The sequence below is a fragment of the Ahaetulla prasina genome, chromosome 2 (assembly GCF_028640845.1).
Source record: "Ahaetulla prasina isolate Xishuangbanna chromosome 2, ASM2864084v1, whole genome shotgun sequence".
NCBI classification, from domain to species: domain Eukaryota; kingdom Metazoa; phylum Chordata; class Lepidosauria; order Squamata; family Colubridae; genus Ahaetulla; species Ahaetulla prasina.
The window spans coordinates 176213517-176233181 of NC_080540.1; the positions used below are offsets into that span (position 1 = coordinate 176213517).

General features: G+C 44.9%; 1 protein-coding gene across 4 annotated transcripts; it reads left to right on the plus strand.

Annotated features, from left to right (window-relative positions):
- Positions 1–2632: 2632 nt before the first annotated feature.
- Positions 2633–18661, plus strand: CCNQ (cyclin Q). Of its 4 annotated transcripts, none has more exons than XM_058172535.1 (6): positions 2633–3022; positions 4459–4570; positions 5222–5405; positions 8282–8414; positions 8615–8842; positions 12871–18661. In XM_058172535.1, exons 2-6 carry the CDS (start codon positions 4483–4485, stop codon positions 12955–12957), a joined length of 720 nt encoding a protein of 239 aa, XP_058028518.1. In that variant the 5' UTR covers positions 2633–3022; positions 4459–4482; the 3' UTR covers positions 12958–18661. The 4 variants fall into 4 exon arrangements, with proteins under 4 accessions (XP_058028518.1, XP_058028520.1, XP_058028519.1 ...); XM_058172537.1 differs by having other exon boundaries at positions 5261–5405; XM_058172536.1 differs by having other exon boundaries at positions 2633–2844.
- Positions 18662–19665: the final 1004 nt, after the last annotated feature.

Below are 19665 nucleotides of genomic sequence, written 5' to 3' on the forward strand. Positions count from 1 at the left end.
GGGATGCGATTCCCTTGGTAGTCGTGGACTCGTAGCCGTTGTGTTTGCAGGTGGCGTTTCGCGACTGATGGCAAAGCTTTCGCAAGAGTGTCCCAGGACATGATTGTGATCGCTGACCCGGTGTCCACTTCTAGTCGGCACGGCACTCCTTCTATTTTGGGCTTGGTGAAGATTTTCTTCTCCACCCGGGTTGAGGCGCGGCCTATTATCACAGTCGTTTGATTCGAGTTCGCGCCTTTTTTGTTTGAGCCAATCACGGGTCGCCTTGCCGATCCCGCGCTCTGATTGGCTGATTTGAATTTTCGGCGGGAAGGTTGGGGAGCTCGACAGACTTGAGCCAGGTGCCCCTTCTTCTCGCACCGCCGACATGTAGCGTCCTTGAACTTGCATTGTTGGCGCTGGTGTTGACCTCCGCAACTTCCGCATTCGTCCCGGTCTTCTTTGCCACGTTTCTCGGTTCGACAAACCCCTTCCTCATCCTCACCGTCTGATTCGGTCTGGATCTCTTCGTGGTGTACTGGGGTTGGTTTTGTGCTCGCCTTCGGCGTGAGCGGCTTTTGCAGGGTTTCCGCCGCTTGGGTGGACATCTCATGAGCTCTGGCTTCGTCCAGAGCGTTTGCCAGCGTTAGGTTGCTTTTTGATAGCAGCCGCCTCCGCAAACGAATGTCTCTGACCCCACGGATGAGTTGCTCTAGCAGCGCCTCGTCCAGGTCTCGGTACCCACAGTCTTTGGAGGCTTTCCGCAGGGCGGCCATGTAGTCGCTGATGGATTCGCCCTCCAGCTGTCTGCGCTCTCCAAATTCAAAACGCCGCACGTATTTGGACGGCGTTGGCGCGAAATGGTTTTTTAGCAGGGTTTGCAGAGTTTGCCACGATACCGATTGTACCGGCGTTGGCTCTGCCAGGGCTTCCGCGATGTCGATGACCTCGGGACCGCAGTGGCTCAAGAAATATGCCCTTTTGCGGTTGTCTGGAACTCCTTGCAGTTCGTTTGCTTCTAGGAAGCTTTCGGAACGGGTCATGTACGTTCCCATTTCTCTGGCTGGGTCAAACGGCGCGGGCGGAGTGTAACTGGCCATCTCCGCGTTTCTGCCCTGGGCTTGCTGGGTTCGGTTCTTCTGTGCTTCAGCTCGGTTCTGGTGCTCCTTAGCCTCGGAATCCCATCCTCGTCGCTAGTGTTAAGTTCGGGAAGTAACGAGGCTGGAGACCAGGGTAGTGACAACAGCTCTTTAATATAGGGTGAACCCAGCAACTAAACTGGGGAAAAACCTCTTCTTATATACAGTTCACCCGGCGGCTTCAACCAATCAGCAACGTGCTTGTTTCCCGCCCAAATATTTAAAGATACATAACAGTAGGCATGCTGGTGCTCTTATGCACGCCCCTTGCATGCAGGACTATCGATTCAGATATAGCCCTTTAATTTTTTTTTATTTGCATTTATATTCCGCCCTTCTCCGAAGACTCAGGGCGGCTTACACTATGTTAGCAACAGTCTTCATTCTATTTGTATATTTATATACAAAGTCAACTTATTGCCCCCAACAATCTGGGTCCTCATTTTACCTACCTTATAAAGGATGGTAGGCTGAGTCAACCTTGGGCCTGGTGGGACTAGAACCTGCAGTAATTGCAGGCAGCTGCTGCAGGCAGCTGCTGTTAATAACAGACTGCATTAGCAGTCTGAGCCACAGAGCCACAGAGGCCCATTGATTCCCTTTATTTTATTTGGATGTGGCCGAAATTTTGTTGCAGAAAATGTACCATGTATATTCTGTCTACTTGTCTGTCCATCCATATGGCACTCAAGTGAGTTAACAATAAAAGAGAAATAAAAACATTACCACTTAAAATTTAATTCTTTTCATTACATCTGCCCATCCCATCAGATCTTGCAAGAGACATGCTGTGGTGTGGGTCCTGTCAAGGTGGCCCTTCTCTGCCCTGGTGCCCAACTTATGGAATATTCTCTTCCCCCCACGCCCCCAAAGTGAGGTCAAAGAGGGCTGTGAAAATATTTACCCTTCGCATTCTGGATATAAACTGTTTATATTCGTGCTTTGGGGCCGAGTGTCCAGCGCAGATGAATAAGTGAGTTTTAAGCTCGCGGCGAAAGGTTCTATGACTATCGATTATGATGAATGTATTTTATGATTATGATCATGATTTATCACTTGTTTAAACAAAGTTGACTGGTTAAGCACAGTTGGCAGGATTTTCCCAACAACACCCCATTTAAGTTGTAAGCTCTGTTTTTATTTTTATTTATTTATTTTGTCAATCATATATAAGATAACAGGTAAAAGTGTAAACATAATTTGGATACATGAAAAGAGTAAGTAAAAAATGAGTATTAGGTCAGGGACAGTACGCAGGTGCGCTTATGCACGCCCCCCTGTATGCACAAAACACACAACCAAGGAATGGTTTTTGGTTCAGCAGTCAGTTTTTACAATAGTGCTATTTGTAATGAAATGTTTTTGCAGTAGTATTCACAATACCATTCCCACTGTGTACGATGCGAAAAGGAAAGAAAAACAAAAGACCAAGACGGGCCCCAATCCCTTGATCGATTCTGCGAAGCACTGCGCATGCGCATTAGTGGCGCGCCGAACGCAATTCTCCGTGGAACGGGGCAGCGCTGGCCTTTCTCACGTGACGGTCCACGTGGCCGCTCGGCTCGTTCAGCCGCTGCTGCTTCTGTGTCTCGGTGGCGGAGTGGGGGAGGCTCTGCTTTGTGCCTCGTCCCGGGCGTTTTGGGGGTGACCGTCGAAGCCGGAGGAAGGCCCAACGCCACTACCGAGAGGGACTCCCCGGTCTGGTTCTCTCAAGCCGAGTTAAAGGGTAGAGAACAAAAGGCGGGGGAAACATGCCCGAGGGTGGCCTGGGAGTGGCTGTGAACCGGGCACGAGTCGCCAGGAGACCCCCAGGACACAGACTGAGCAGGAAGGGGCTCGGCGCCTGCTCGTGCCCGGGGCTTCCCGGCTCTCAAATCGTCCGCCAGCCTAGTGGCCGAGCGTAGGTGAGATCAGATGCAATCATCTCTTGCAAGGGGAGCCAAATTCATGACGTCGCGAAAGTTTCGATTTCTGGCCGGTCCTGAATAGACCCACCAGATCTGGAAAGATGGTGGTGGGCGGAGGAGGGTCACCCTAGGATAAGGATCCCCAACCCCCGGTCCGAGGATCGACACCGGTCCGTGGCACCCCAGCAACCGGTCCGCGCAAACAAGCGAAGCCCCATCCGTGGGGTGCAGGCAGCACGCAAGACCACGTCCCCTCCGGTCCCTGGTGCCCAAGAGGTTGGGGGTGTCGTTAGCCCCTAGGGTGCCGTTCAGATGTTGAGGATGGCGACGCTGATGTATCCCGGCCAAACTGACTGTTGTTCATTCTGTCTAAGGATCATGGTAGTTCATTTCAATGGGACGCGGAGGACCCCAGATTGAAGAACACTTCCATAGGTTTCCTGCCTGGGAGGGGGTTGGACTAGAAGACCTCCAAGGTCCCTTCCAACTCTGTTATTATGAAATATATTATGGATCTGTTATAACATGATCTGCCTCCCATCTTGCCGCCTCTCCCCCAATAATTCATTCTCAGGATTTTGTAAATAATGAAAATACAATTATCTTTGTAATACACACACACACCTGTTAGAAGAGGAACTTCCTATACTCATTTATGGTGTATAATGCCTACAGTATTATAGAACTCATTTGATGTATTTACCTTTGCTGCCCATAATGATCTTTCTGTGTTTCTTCCCCCCTCTTCATCTTTCTCATTGTTACTGTTGAGGACCTATCCCCTTACAAATTAACACTGCTATTTTTGTGTGCAGAGCTAATAGCACACTTGCAGTAGCCTTTAAATAAATGAATCAATTAATTACATTATAACATCAGACTGTGCATCAATTCAGCCATTGTCTGCAATCCCTCAGCCCCCCCCCAAAAAACAGACTAAAGGGCCATTGTTGGATTACAATGTTACTTTTGGTCCACTTCTGCCAAATATCCCTGTGTAAAACATTTTGCTGTACTGTTCACCCATACCCTTAAATGTAGATTCAAAGGAATATTGGGAAGTTTTCAGAGGCAGTATTTTAAGTTTTAATATTCCACAGGCTTAATAGAGTTGAGAATGCTAGCGCCCAGGAGTTCTATAGTGCTCCTGCCCCAAATTTGTAATTGGTCCTATAAGAAGATGGAAATCTATGATCTTTCCTCTACAAGCATCCTTCAATTTACTGAGAAAATGTAACTGTTCCTAGACTGTCTTCACCCTGGAGTAGAAAACATGGGTAGCTAGTGTTTGAATTTCAGTTAAAAAGTGGAACCAAATAAAATATGATTAATAGCAACTTGCGAGGAGAGTTTTGTTTGTAGAGAGAATAATAGAAGTTTTGTAAAGGAAGAGTGTTTCCTAAATTGACTACCTATTTCTCTTGCTTATGCAGATCCTCTGAGACTTACCAACATCCATGAATCCCATTAGACTGCAGGAAACCAGCCAGTTATCTGCAAATGTCAGGATTCACTTCAAAGTCTGTAGGTTCATCATGGAAGCAGGTGAGCTAAGAGTTGCTACTGCTGATTAAAATATCACTAATTACTAATATCGTTAGTAATGTCCAATTCCTATGAAAAGGGAATTGATGTATTGGGAGAAAGTGGTAATCTGTGAGGCACTTGGAGTTAGGGGGGTCTTAGGCCTAAAGTCAAAAACAATGCAAGATGTTAGATTGGTGGGCTCCATGAAGTAGTGTGAAATAGATATGACTTACTCTATTTCTTATTTAGTTTTAATCATGTCTTATACTTGAGTAGACATATGCAGACATTTTCAGTGTGTTTGCATTTATTTCTGAGAATTCTAGAAAATGGGAACTGGTTTATTTCTGATGGAGGAAGAGGATAAAAATACTTGGGTTCTGAACCTCTACAACTCCAATTTTCCCAGAATCTTAGCTGTGTTGTTTGGCTGTTGAGGCCACATGGCCTCAAGTCTCCCATTCCTAAACAGCTTTGAGAGTTCTGCAAGTAGGACAGATCTTGTCAACTTCCATTAATTTCAGGGAGGTTTGTGTAGATGGGGCTTTTATCTTACCTTCTTTGCTTGTGGTCGGGTCATCACTGAGTCAAGAAGTTGTGTCTTGATTCTTCCTTATTCTTTAATGGGAGGGCTAGAGTTTCCTTGCTGAATCTCCTTTCTGCTAACAGGTGTGAAGTTAAGCCTGCGCTCTGTCCCCATTGCTACAGCGTGCACCATTTATCACCGATTTTTTATGGAGGTGCCTCTGGAGCCATATGATCCTTACTTGGTAGCTATGGCTGCACTGTATCTGGCTGGAAAGGTAGAAGAACAGCATTTGCGGATAAGAGACATCATCAATGTGAGCCACAGGTAATACGCATTGGGATCAGGATATGTAGTTACGAAGGGTAGGCTGGATGTATGAGGAGTAAGTAGTTGCTTAGAATCAGCAAAACCAACTTCCTGCAGCTTGGCATTTCCCACTCAAAGAGAACCTCTACTACAGCAAAAGTAGTTGCTGAATCAAGGGATGGGTAGGTCAGGTGGACCTGACATTTTCAAAATGTGGAACTCCCAGTATTTGGTCATACTAGTTAGGAATTCTGGCTATTGCATCCCCCATATACTTGGAAGAAAAGCAGATTGAAGAAGATTGGTTTAGGTCAGGGGTGTCCAAACTACGGCCCGCGGGCCAACTGCGGCCCGCGGGTCAGTTTTTATTGGCCCGCAGCAAATTCTGAAAGTATAATTGAATATGGCCCTTTCCAGCCGCCTCCCGGTGCTTGCCCGGTGGTTCGCTGCGAGGCTCGCGGCTCCTCCCCATGGGCGGGGAATAATGAAGGGAGGGGGCAGAGGAGGCGGCGAGCGGGAAAGAGGCTGCTGGCCGTGCCCGACCCCAGCAGTTCTACCCTCGCCTTCCTCGGGCCGCCTGGCGAGGCTCCTCGCGCCTCCACCCCTTGGGCAGGGAATAATGAAGGGAGTTTCAAGTTCATACCAAATACAAAACAAAAGTCAAGATCAGGGGTGTCCAAACTTGGTCTCTTTAAGACTTGTGGACTTCAATTCCCAGAGTTCCTCAGCCACACCCCAAAATAAGCCACGCCCACAGAACTGGTACGAAAAAAAATTAGCCCCCCCCCCCCCCGTTCAATGGTGTGGCCCGGGCCTTTGCTTATTTTTCTGTATTTGGCCCTCACCAAAAAAACTTTGGACACCCCTGGTTTAGGTCATAGGTCCATTAGCTTTAAATTATAATGCACTTTATCCCTTATGAACATCTGATTCTTTAGTTCCAACTGTGCTAAATCATCTTAATATACAAGACTTCCTTGTAAGATTCAGGAACCCCAAAAGAACTTGTGGATTAGAAAAAGCCCTCATTCATTCTTATATTGGTTAGGTTTTCTCAGGAAGTCCATAAATAGAACAGGAAGATTACACTTGTCCGCTTTGAGTTCTGAACAATTGTTATTCATTGCCTCTGAGCCCAGGAGATCTAAACTATGAACATCATGTAAGCCAAATGTCTTTTCTGCATCTTGTGATGTGAATTCCCTAAGCCGTTTCAGGCTGTAAGAAATATCAGTGCACATAGTCATTAGGTAAATTAAGTTTAATATAGAATTTAGTGGGATTTGGCAGAATCTCCTAAACCTGCAGAGACCTCAGACTCTATTAAAAAAAAAAGTTAAGCTTGGACAGCCAAGTTTATTTTCATGAAGTAGGATACAGGCATAAGTCCAGCTGAACTTTCAAATAATAGTTCTGGAAAAAAAACTTGAAATTCTATGAAGAACCTAAAGTGTAGCTTTTTATCTGTCCGACCCCTCTCCTCCCAATTAAATTTCCTTACCTTGATTCTAGATAAGGAAAGCAGAATTGGGCAAAACATTCTACGTTGCAGGGCCAGCTTCAAACCTCTATTCAGTCATCATAATATTGGGGAGCTTTAAGTCCATCGTTTTACCTAACTGTTCTGGGAAGGATAAAGTAGGAGAGGATTGCTATGTATACTATATGTTCCTCCTTGAGATGAAGTGGGATCTGAACCAAATGATTATGTTTGTAAATAGCTTCTGAGCATTTTATAAATTAGCTGAATGTTGTTGTACTGTACGTTGAACTGTAAGGTGGTGTGGGAAGAGATGTTTCTTCCCTAAAGGTAAAGGTTCCCCTCGCACATATGTGCTAGTCGTTGCCGACTCTAGGGGGCGGTGCTCATCTCCGTTTCAAAGCCGAAGAGCCAGCGCTGTCCAAAGACGTCTCCATGGTCGTGGCCGGCATGGCTCAACGCCAAAGGCGCACGGAACGCTGTTACCTTCCCACCAAAGGTGGTCCCTATTTTTTCTACTTGCATTTTTACATGCTTTCGAAACTGCTAGGTTGGCAGAAGCTGGGACTGGTAACGGGGGCTCACCCCATTATACGGCAGCACTAGGGGTTCAAACCGCCAAACTGCCGACCTTTCGATCAACAAGCTCAGCTGTCTTAGCCCCTGAGCCACCGCGTCCCATGTTTCTTCCCTAGTGATTAGCAAAGCTGACCTGAAGGGAAATTCTTTCCTGGCCTTATGGCAATTTCTTTTTTCTAATACAGGTAATCCTCAACATACAACCTTAATGGAGCCTGCCCACTATAGTCATGTTTCAATGCTCGTAAAATGGGTTGGGCCCTCTAACCAACTCAATTTTACAACATTTTTTGTGGTGCTTGCAGCAGTCATAAATGTCAATTTACTGGATATACGTGCTGGTTTTTTGCAAAACCATCATAAAACATGGGCATGTGACCCTAGAACGCTGCAAATGGCCATGAATGTGGCCATATTGCTGAGTGCCTAAGGTTAGGGTCATGTTACCATGGAGGGGACCCAATCCTAACTCCTCTTTTTCTGGTCTGTTGTAACTTCAAAGGGTTGCTATGTTGCTTTTATGAATTAGCTAAATAATGTTATATATTGAACTATAAGGTGGTGTGGGAGTGGTTATAAATCATAAGTTATAAATCATAACTTTATATAACTGTAATTATATATTATAGCAACAACTTCAGATCCATGATAATTTTCAAAAATAAATACATCTGTTCTAGCAAGTAAAAGTTATTCCTATTAAAAATAAATGAGCCAACCTGTCAGAAAGCCATAGAAGATGTAAGATCCCCATTAACTTGGGAGCTCAGGGGTAGGCTCAAGTCAGCTTACTTGCAAACAGAAACTTTTCAGCATTTTTTTTTATTCCTCTCAGGTACTTGCATCCTCGGAGTGACCCCCTGGAATTGGACACACATTTCTGGGAGCTGAGAGACAGCATTGTCCAGTGTGAGCTGCTCATGCTACGTGTGCTCTGCTTCCGTGTCTCCTTCCAGCACCCCCATAAGGTCTAAACTACATAGGAGGGACATAGGGTAGAAATGGGGTGCATGAAGTACACGGGGGTGGGGTGGGGTGATTAAGTCTTCTCTGCCTTTGGGCACTGAATGGACAGTCCTGTTACAAGAGAAATCGATAACAGGTTTTTCCCTTTTCCTCCCCCATGTTTTCAATTACCCCTGAAAGATGTCTTTTTTTTTTAATGCAGTACCTTCTTCATTATTTACTGTCCCTGAAGCACTGGATGAACCGGCATAGTTGGGAGCGGACCCCGGTGGCGGCAGCAGCTTGGGCTCTGTTGCGGGACAGTTACCATGGACCCCTGTGCCTCCAGCACCCTCCACAGCATATTGCTGTCACAGTCCTTTACCTTGCTCTGCAGTGTTACGGAGTGGAAGTACCTGCTGATGCTGAAGCCGAGCGACCGTGGTGGCAGGTAGGGGAGACAGGGTGGGAAGTGAACAGCTCAAAGGCGTTCTGTGCCCTTAATTGGGTCAGGTTTTGGAGCTTGTCTGTGTGGGATTTTGTTTATATGGTTGTTTGCTTATTTATTTAGCATCCTTGCTTCACAGCCTCTGCACTTTACACTGAAATGTGGGTAGTGCAGTTTCTTAGATATTAAGTCACTGCTATCACCTGATCTACACCAGAAATGGAAAACCTCCCACTGATCTTCCAGCCATTTCTTTAATCAGCCTATGTACAAGTTTCCATATTAGGAGAAAATTTTGAAGCAGTATACCATAATATACCAAAACCAAAGCAAATGTTAAACTACTGTACATACAATTCTTACCTTACATATTTTTTAAAGCAGATCACTTGGTAAAAACAAAACAAAACTATGATGCTGCCTGGTATCTGTCAACCCAAGCCAGCATTATTCAGGTTTAGGAAAAGCACACACATGGAGAGATACAAATTCCTCAATCCTGGTCTGTGCATTCTGGTTATGTTCATATGTCATGCTGAGCTGTAAGTGGTTTTAATCGGATTAGTTTGAATAAACCCTAGGTTGCACTTAATGTGTATAATTGTGACGTGGTTAACTGAGAATGGAGACTAGACCCATCTGAGAATTATCCAGGGTTTCAGATGTTTCGGGAGTTAAGGTTAGGGTTACCGTATATACTCGAATATAAGCCGATCCGAGTATAAGCCGAGGTCCCCAATTTTACCCCAAAAAACTGGGGTAAACTGGGGACTCGAGTATAAGCCGAGGGAGGGAAATGAGGCAGCTACCGGTCAGGGAAAGCCTCCCTCCCTCAGCCGAGAAGGCTGGCGGCTCCCCCGCCCCGCCCTCTCACTGCACCGGCAGGGCTTCCCCGCGCTAATGCAAAAGCCCGCCAAGTTTGCGCCATCCGGTATAATGTGAAAAAAAGAAGAAAAAAAAAAAACTCGAGTATAAGCCGTATATACTCGAGTATAAGCCGAGGGGACGTTTTTCAGCACAAAAAACATGCTGAAAAACTCGGCTTATACTCGAGTATATACGGTAATTGTTCCTAGATACCCTACTGCACGTGGGTTGATTGTATTTTCTGAAATTTTGTTCAGTAACAAGCTAGGGATTCTGCTGCCTTCCTGCTGTCCAGCAATTTTATTGAGCTTCTAGATCTCATTGTGGGGCTACCGTTGAACTGGTTCTTATGCAGGATACCTCAATTTCCATGCTCTTGAGGATGGGATCTGGAATAACTTGGGAGTTCATGGCTTCAATGGCGATGATGTAATTAGTACTTTGTCATACTCAGTTTGTAGTTAGTTTCCTTTAGGGACTTCAGCAAGGGTAGAGGATTGATTAAAATGATCTTCCCTTGGCATTTTATCAAGCTGCTCTGTTTCCACCTCATACCTGAGGATTTTGTCAGCATTTGGGGTAAATAGTTTTGTTACAAGTCTTGTCATTCTTTGAAATGTGAAGCTAATGAGGGCTTTGGACATGGATCCCAGCAAGACAGAATTGCTATTGGTACATAAGCATTCACTGGCTTTGCATAGTGTTGTGTTCCCGCTGAAGATGTAGGCTGCAACTTGGGAGTTGTTCTCCTGGATTCATGGTTCCTCCTAAAGGTTAGGAAGAGCCTTTGCCCAGCTCTGACTGTATTGCCTGTTAAGGTGCCTGCCCCTTTTTTAAAGTGAAAACTTAGCATCTGTTGCTCATGCCCTCATTATGTCAACATTGGATTACTGGAACTGTTCTCTATTTGGAGCTGTCTTTGAAGACTGCCTGGAAATTGCAGTTGGTACAGATTGTGGCAGCCCACATGTTGGCAAGTGAGAGCTGCTATAGCAGAGTTAAATCTGTATTGTACGTACTGCCATGTATGGTTTTGAGCACTTTCAAGAAGCTCGCCTTAACCTATAAAGCCGCTCAGTGGCTTGGGCTCAGATCACAGATAGAATCTGTCTGTCCTATTTGATCAGTTTGCAGGGGATGCTCTGGTCCCTGCTCCTTGGGAGGCTGAGGAGACAGGTTTCTTGGTGGTCTTTTCCCAGGTCTAGATACTTCAGGAAAACAGTGAAAATCTGTTTTTTCTGTTGAGCATTTGAGGCAGATAATGTTAGCTGAAGATGATGATGCTATTTCTCATAATGTTTTGAAGTATGGAAGTTTTAACCTTATGTCAGTCAACCAGAGTTATTGAAATATGTGAATTATAAATTATATAAGTAAACACCCACAAGTCAGTAAGAATACAGAATTCAGAATAACAGAGTTGGAAGGGACCTTTGGAGGTCTTCTAGTCCAACCCCCTGCCTAGGCAGGAAACCCTACACCACTTCAGACAAATGGTTATCCAATATCTTCTTGAAAACTTTCAGTGTTGGAAACATAACCTATAGCTTACAAATCACAATAGCTAATTGTACACCCTATATGCTAAATCAAAACTTCAAAAAAAATGCTTATTAAGTCCATACTCGCAGTTGGGTATGCTGTTAACTGAATAATAAAATTTCGAGTTGTGAAATGAAGTTGAGGTATCCATAGCTGGGTTACATGTTTTTGTTTTTTAAGTGATTAATACAGCCATGGTTCTTTTGAACTGAATTAAAACATACATGTACTCTATGGAGCAAATAACATGTATATCAGGGGTCTCCAACCTTGGCAACTTTAAGCCTGATGGACTCCAACTCCCAGAATTCCCCAGCCAGCAAAGCTGGCTAGGGAATTCTGGGAGTTGGAGTCCACCAGGCTTAAAGTTGCCAAGGTTGGAGACCCCTGATCTATATCATATGCAGAGCAATTTCAGCTAGATAAATAACATTGGGCAGGAAAGCTAATCTTCACCCAATTCAGTGGTCCTAATCCATTTGTTTGCAAAAAGATTATTATTATTATTTATTTGATTTTTATACCGCCCTTCTCCCGAAGGACTCAGGGCGGTGTACAGGCAAGATAAAACCAACAATACAATATACAGTTTAAAATGCAATTTAAAAAACTTATTTAAATTAGCCTGAGATTTAAAATTTGCCATGAACTAAAAACCCCATTTAAAATTAATAAAATTTAACATTAAAATTCAATTTAAGCCAGCCCCGCGCGGATAAAGAGGTGTGTCTTCAGTTCGCGACGGAATGTCCGAAGGTCAGGTATTTGGCGTAAACCCGGGGGAAGCTCGTTCCAGAGTGTGGGAGGCCCCACAGAGAAGGCCCTTCCCCTGGGGGCCGCCAGCCGACATTGCTTGGCGGACGGCACTCTGAGAAGTCCCTCTCTGTGAGAGCGTATGGGTCGGTGGGAGGCATGTGGTAACAGCAGGCGGTCCCGTAAGTACCCAGGTCCTAAGCCATGGAGCGCTTTAAAGGTCGTAACCAACACCTTAAAGTGTACTCGGAAGGCCACAGGTAGCAGTGCAGTCTGCGCAGGAGTGGGAGTGGGAGTGAGAGAATCAATCACATATTTGCTTTAATTGAGACAGTTAGCTGTTTCCTTGCTTAGACTTAAGCTTGCCTCTATCAAAGCTGTGGAATCTCACAGATAGAGATGATGATGAATGCTAAATTGTAAAACATGGAGAAATTCTGGGAATCATAATATTTTTTTTAAAAACCCAAAATGTACTTGCATATGTGCTTTAGCTTTGCAGATCCATCTTCTATTCCAGGCATTGGAGTTTCTTTGCAGGATAAGAATAAAAGCCAGGGCTGTGATGCTCACAGGGAAGTTGGAAATAGGATTGCAGTTGCTAATGGAATGAGCATTAATTGGGAGAAGCATCATTTTATGTGACGTATTTACACCCATATCTTCTGTCCTTTTGCCAGCTGTGCTCAGGTTGAATTTTTGCATTCTTCAAACCTTTCTTGGTGAGGGAAAGTATGCAAAAAAAAATATGCATTCGAATTGGCTACAGGGTACTTAATATTCTGGAAGAGTATTTTGCTTATTTGATCCTGCCAGGATGTTTTTTTCCCTGCTTTGCTAAAACTTTTTAAATTTAATTTACCTTTTAGGTGTTCAGTGAAGATCTTTCCAAACCTGTTATGGACCAGATAGTCTTGGAACTGATACGAGTCTACACTTTGGATGCAGAGATCTAAGTATACTTCCAGCCGAGGGTCTGTACTGAATTATCGTGTTTCAAGCTGGGATAATGGTGGAAGTATTACTGATACTTGAAGGGATGGACACCAGAAGTGCATCCTGTTCTTTTGAGACATCCCACTGAACAGCGCTAGAGTTGAACAAGCAAAGCAACTTGATAGCGCTGAGGATCTTCTAATGGAATCGCTTTCCAATGGAGAGTTCATCTGGAACTAATTTTCCATCGCCCACAAAAGGAACAATGTTCTGAATTGAAGTTTGTGGAATGAGGAAATGAGTAAAAAAAGATTCTTCAAGTAAAATGTGCTGGCAAGATATTTAACTTGTGTTTCTCGAGTAGTTTCCCAAGCCTCAGTGCAATCATTGCCTTGTGCTGACCTTGTTGTGAAATTATTTATTTATTAAATTTTTGTGCTGCCCATTTCATCTAGATGCGACTCTAGGCAGCTTACAAATATTAAAAGCCAGTAAACGTTAAAATGATAAAATAATATATAACAACAATAAAAATTAAAAGATGGGGAGGAGGGGAGCATGAAATACATCGGGAGAGTTGGGATCTTCTCTTAATCCAATAGCCATCTCCAGAATGGTGCACCCCCATTGGGGCCCCATGCCAACTGTCAGATCAGTAGGGTGAGTGCAGATCTCACCTCTTGTCGTATGAGTTCCAGAGGGCAGGAGCTGCCGCAGAAAAGGCTCTTCTGGACCTTACCAGCAGAAATTCCTTAACTGTAGCATGCCCCTTTTGCCAGCATAAGTGGGGTGGGTCGAACCCATTGGAGTGAGACGGATCCTCAGATACCGTGGGGCTTTAAAGGTGTTAACCAATTTGAATTGTATCTGGAAACAACCGGCAACCAATGCAGCTCACGTAACAGTGGTATAATGTGGGTACCCTGAGAGCCACAAAAATTCCCACGCTGCATAATTCTGCAACAGTTGTAGTTTCTGAATACTCTGCAAGGGTAGGCCCGTGTAGAGCATATTGCAATAGTCTAGGCATGAATGGACTAGGGATTGAATGACCGGAGGACTCCTAGGAAAGGTTGCAACTTTGGCACAACACAGAGTTGTACAGAGGCTCTCCTAGCCACGATTGCCAACTGCTCTTTGAGCAGGAGTCACAAGTCTAGGAGAACCCCCAAATTGTGCACTGGGTCTGTCTGAAAGAGTGCAACCCAGTGGTGAAATGTAAAATTTGTTACTACCGGTTCTGTGGGTGTGGCTTGGTGGTGGTAATGTGACTGGGTGGGTGTGGCCAACTTTTAAAAAAATTACTTTTAAAAGCATTTTTTTTTTGCCTTTAAAAGAAAAAAAGCCTCTGATGATCAGGCAACTCAGCTGGGATCGTCAGAGCATTTTTTCATCCAAAGAAAAAATGCTTTTAAAAGTAAAAAAAAAAAAGCTCTGATGATCGCGTAGCTCAGCTGGGCATGGGAGGGCGCAGGGATTTTTGCTACCGGTTCTTCGAAACACCCGCCGCCATTGCTACCGAACCGGGAGTATTTCATCCCTGGTGAAACCGCACCCAGAACTAAAGATGCCAAAGTCCCAGATGTCAAAGCTCCATGTACCCAAAGCCATTCAGTCTTGCCATCTAGATCCCCACAGCCTCCAGGCACTGAGAGGGCAGCAATAGCATCACTTGGGTCACTAGGGTGGAGATACAGAGTTGGGTGTCATCTGTGTACTGAAGATACTTCAACCCATGGTGATGGATGCCCTCACCCAGTGGTTTCATTTGGATATTAAAAAGGAGTGGACAGAGTACCAAGCCCTGCAGGGTGGATTTGATTCAAATCACGATTTAAATCACTAGTAAAAAGTCTTGATTGAAACCAACTCAATTTAAATCAGAATTTTTAAAGAGTAATTGTCATTTCTGTCCCACAGTGGCTCCTCCTCTGACCTGCTGTTGATTCACTGAGAGTCCCAATATTGCAGAATATACAGCCTCTTGCTACATAACTACATAACTTTATTTCATGCTGAATAAACTAAATTATTAGTGCATCTTAAATAGAAAACTATCTTTAGATAGATTTTTACTCCAAAAGCATTTTATTAAAATACATTTGATAAAAATAAATTTTAAAAATCTGATTTAAATAAAAAAAATCAGATTTTAATTTTAAAAAAATCATTGATTTTTATCTACCCTGAAGCCCTGTGGTATCCCACAAAGGAGTGACCATGGGCTGGATTGGTTCATATCAAAACTGATTGGGACTGGCCTTAGAGAAAGAAGTCAAACCAGTGCGAGACTGAGCCACCCAATTCCATACCCTGCAGCTGATCCAAAAGAATAACATTATTGATGTTATTCAGCGGTCAAGGAGAGTAAGGATGGTTGCACTACCATATCCCGCTCTTGCCAGAGGTCATTGACAAGTGAGGCCAGGTGCTGTTTCCGTCCCATAACAGCATGAATCCTGACTGAAAAGTGTCAAGATAATCCATTTTATATAAGACCCTCTGAAGCTGCCAAGCAGCCACCTTTTGGGAAACTGGATGAAAATTGTGGGATCAAGAGAATTTTTTTTTAGGAGGTGGCAAACTAGGACCTCCTTAAATGGCCCTGGGAATATCTCCTGCAGTGAGGAATTTTATCAGTGCTTGAACTCACCTGGCAGTTATCATCCTGGAGGCTTTCACCAATTGGAACGGACAAGGTTATAATTGACAGGTGGTTGCACTGATAGCATCAAGGACCCGGTCTGCTTCATCAGGTCCAACAGGATCAAACTGTTCCCAGATAAATGGGCAAGACTTTCCCCCAGCATCTCACATGGACCAGCAGCAGTGGTGGGTTGCTACCGGTTCACCCCAGTTCGAGTGAAGCGGTGGCAGTGGCGGGAGGCTCCACCCACCTGCCCAGATGTCATCAAAAATGCTCTGCGCATGACAGAACCTTCTGCGCATGCGCAGAAGCGCCACGTGCTTGCAAAGCAAGGGCACACACCTGTGCGCTACCAATAGCGAACCGGTAGTGCCGGGATTTCAAACTCACTACTGACCAGCAGCAAGCAGGTGTTCCAACTGGGAATGAATCCAAGCAATTTTATGTGGAACAAATTTCTCTGTGAGGCCTTAGAGATGACCTCCCCCACCACAAAGGCCTCCTGCTCTAGGAGGGACCGAGTGATACTGAAGGGTGGAGAAATGATGTTTTAGTTAATAGCAGCGCTAAGTTGTGTCTGGTCATAGTGATCTCTCATTTTTCACCAGTGGTGCTCTAGGAATATCTTAATCCTTTTCAGAACCTGCAGGTAGCAATGGGTTAAGAGGCTGCACGGCAGTGGTGGGTTTCAAATTTTTTTTACTACCGGTTCTGTGGGTGTGGCTTGTTGGGCATGGCTTGTTGGGCATGGCTTGTTGGGCATGGCAGAGAAAAGATACTGTAAAATCTCCATTCCCACCCCAATCCAGGAAGGTTACTGCAAAATCTACATTTCCTCCCAATCAGTTGGAACTTGGGAGGCAAGAGAATAGATGGGGGCAGGGCCAGTCAGAATTTTTACTACCGGTTCACCGAACTACTCAAAATGTCTGCTACCGGTTCTCTAGAAATGGTGAGAACCTGCTGAAACCTACCTCTGCCGCACGGGCGCCATCCTGTCCAAAGCCTCAGCCTTTGATTCCAGAATGTTACTGGACCTTTGGCAGGACTGCAACAAAGCCCCTACGATATCCCTCAGTTCCCTCTGGAACCCATTCAGGTCCATCAGTTGTCAGAGGCAGACTGCTTGATTGAGTCCATGTGGAGGGGAAGGGCACAGGAGAAGCTGAAGGACAGGGTGTGATCTGACCATGACAAGGGGGAAACAGACTGGTCCACCGGGTCACATTGCCATTGCTCTGACAAGAAAACCATGTCTGGCATGTGGCTACTCTACTGTCCTGAGTTGGACCTGAAATGATCTGCCATGGTAGTCATTGAACTGGATTGCTTCTGAGGCCAAGCCCAGGGATGGCAGATTAAAGTCCCCCAGGACCATAAGCCTTGAGGAATTCCTCTACCATCATTGAGAGGGCCTCCAGCAGCTCAATCAGGGAGGCTGCATAGCAGCAGCAACACATCTGATTCTGTGAGCCCAGCTTCAGGAACAGTATCTCAAAGCCAGAAACATGGAGAGCAAGTCTCTTGAAGGCCAAAAAAGATCCTCCCTCCCCAAGTCCCCTGCCCTGGGGTCTTGGCTTGTGCCAAACCATAAACTCCTGGGCACATTTCCAAGAGGGGAACACCCACCCCTTCAAAGTCAGCCAGGTCTTGGTGATGCATGCTCTTCCTCAATAAGGTCTTGGATGAGGGGAGCCTTATTCTTGACTGACCTGGCATTTACAGGTCAGCAGCAGCCAAATCTCAGCACTTCAGTGTAAAAATACCATCAGCTTATTGCTTAGTTTACCTAACAGATTTAAGGCACACCAGAAGCCAACTTAAAACGTTTAAGGCACACCCTGGCATCAAATTTAGTTTGGTCCTCCCAACTTTTTTCATCTTTTGCTAGCAATCCTTGATCATCACACTGTAAATCATTAAAAGGATATTTTCAGTTAGGTGGATATGTTGCATATTAAAAAAATTGGTAAATCCCATGTGTGATGCATTGGGATCTGAAGGACAGTTTGATTCCATTGTTGCGTTTTCTTCAGTTGTAGATTAAAAAAATAGAAGGATCATTAAACTGTATTTTTGTGTTTCAGGGTCAAATGAAACTGCATGCCCAGGAGAAGTCTACCATTTGTAATCTTCTGAATTTGTGTTCCTTCTGATAATAGAAATACTTATTGAAAGAAGGCATTGGGGTGAGAAGTTGAGGATAACAACCATATCTTCTCATTTTTCTAGTTAATTGTGCAGAGGAATTACGATTCATTCCAATTCTGTCTTGGGTTTTGGTTCTCCAATTTTCTGATTTGTGTTAAAGGTCTCTTTCTGATTATAAATTGACTCCCATCTTTATGCAGTGTGATTGGAATATACTTGGGCTATATACTTTATACGGAATAATTTAATATCCTCAGGAAGGGAAGACTTGTGGAGGTCCATTAACCTGATCTCCTAATTTAGAGAAAGGCTGATAATGCCATCTGGTGTTTTTAAAGTGTTTAGCAGAAATTGTCTTCTTTTTTATGCTTTTCTCTCCAATGATAAGGCCTAGAAACCCCTTTTCCACTAACTACATGGTTTTATGGGAGCTACTCTATACGCTATCCTATAGAATTAATGCTGTGATTGGAATAACTATTGGAACAGCCTGCCCCACAGAACTAATAGAACCCATTGGGTTCCAGAGGGAGTTTATGGTTATTCTGAAAAACCTGCTATTTGGTCTGATTGCAGCCTTGGCTGCATGGAATACCAAAGCATTGGTGGCTTTAGATTGGATCACTCCTGAATACCCTCTCCCTGCCCAGGGTTTCCACCACTCCCTGTGGTATATGATAGAATTAAGGGAATTTAAGCAGGCTAAGAGATGCCTAAAGTGTCACTGACAAAAGACACGGAGCAAAGACAATTGGATACAGCTAGAGCCACTGTTAAGGCCTGCCTTATAGCAATAAGGGTGGCAAAATATAACTATTCTGCCCTTATTGTGTCTGCTGATAGTCACCCAGTAGCCAATTTCAGGTGACTCAGTCTCTTGGAGGGAGCAATGCCAAAGTCCACCTAAAGCAGGGGTCTCCAACCTTGGTTCCTTTAAGACTTGTGGACTTCAACTCCCAGAGTTCCTCAGCCAGCTTTGCTGGCTGAGGGACTTTGGGAGTTGAAGTCCACAAGTCTTAAAGAGACCAAGGTTGGAGAGCCCTGACTTAAAGTGTTGCTGTGAAGAATAGGCAGCACATACATCTGGCAGGCAAAATTGGTCGCATTCAGTCACTGTATGTTGGACCCCTACCTTATATCAGAGTCAATGGAGGTGGTGGGGGCTATGTCTTGCAAGTGATCTGGGAAGCATTCGAGCCCGTGGAACCTGAGGAAGTGGACAGGGCCTCTCTCAGCTGCTACTTTGGCCAGTTGTGTGTTAGATCCGTGCCTTTCCTGGCTAATTAAGGCCTCGCGGAGGGAATGTGTGAGTAGATCTGGGCAATAGTTAACTCTTTGAGAGAGGGACTGATCCTACTGGCTCTTGAAGAGATAGTGGTGTGCCCTCTCTTGACCTGGCTAGGCTGGTCAGTTTTCATCCAGTCTCCAGTCTCCCCTTTCTAGGGAAGGTGGTGGAGAGAATGGTCACCTGGCAGCTTCAGAGAACCATGGATGAGACGGAAAGCTGGCTGAGGAACTCTGGGAGTTGAAGTCCACAAGTCTTAAAGGGACTAAGGTTGGAGACCACTGATCTAGATCCTTTCAGTCAGGATGAAGACCTGGTTTTGGGATTGAGACAGCATTGATCGTGCTCCAGCTCGTGATAGGCTCCAGTAGGAACATCCGTCCTGCTCTTCTTGACCTTTCAGTGCCATTTGATGATGGTATCCTTTTGGGCCATCTCTGGGAATTGGGGGTGGGCGGCATGGTATTGTGTTGGTAATCCTCTTTTCTCCAGGGCCAGTTCCAGTTGGTGTTGACAGAGGGAGGGAGATCCAGACCATGGCCCCTTTGTGGTTGCCTCAGGGTTCTCTTTTCTGCAATTTAACATTTACATGATTCACTGCGTGAGGTGATCTGTTGGTCTGTTAGATTTTCGTAAGGCTCTAAA

Coding starts and splice junctions, on each gene's coding strand:
- CCNQ (XM_058172535.1), top strand. CDS start 4,483: ATGAATCCCATTAGACTGCAGGAAACCAGCCAGTTATCTGCAAATGTC. Junction 8,415..8,614: donor CCTTCCAGCACCCCCATAAG/GTCTAAACTACA, acceptor TTTTTAATGCAG/TACCTTCTTCATTATTTACT. Junction 8,843..12,870: donor CCGAGCGACCGTGGTGGCAG/GTAGGGGAGACA, acceptor TTTACCTTTTAG/GTGTTCAGTGAAGATCTTTC.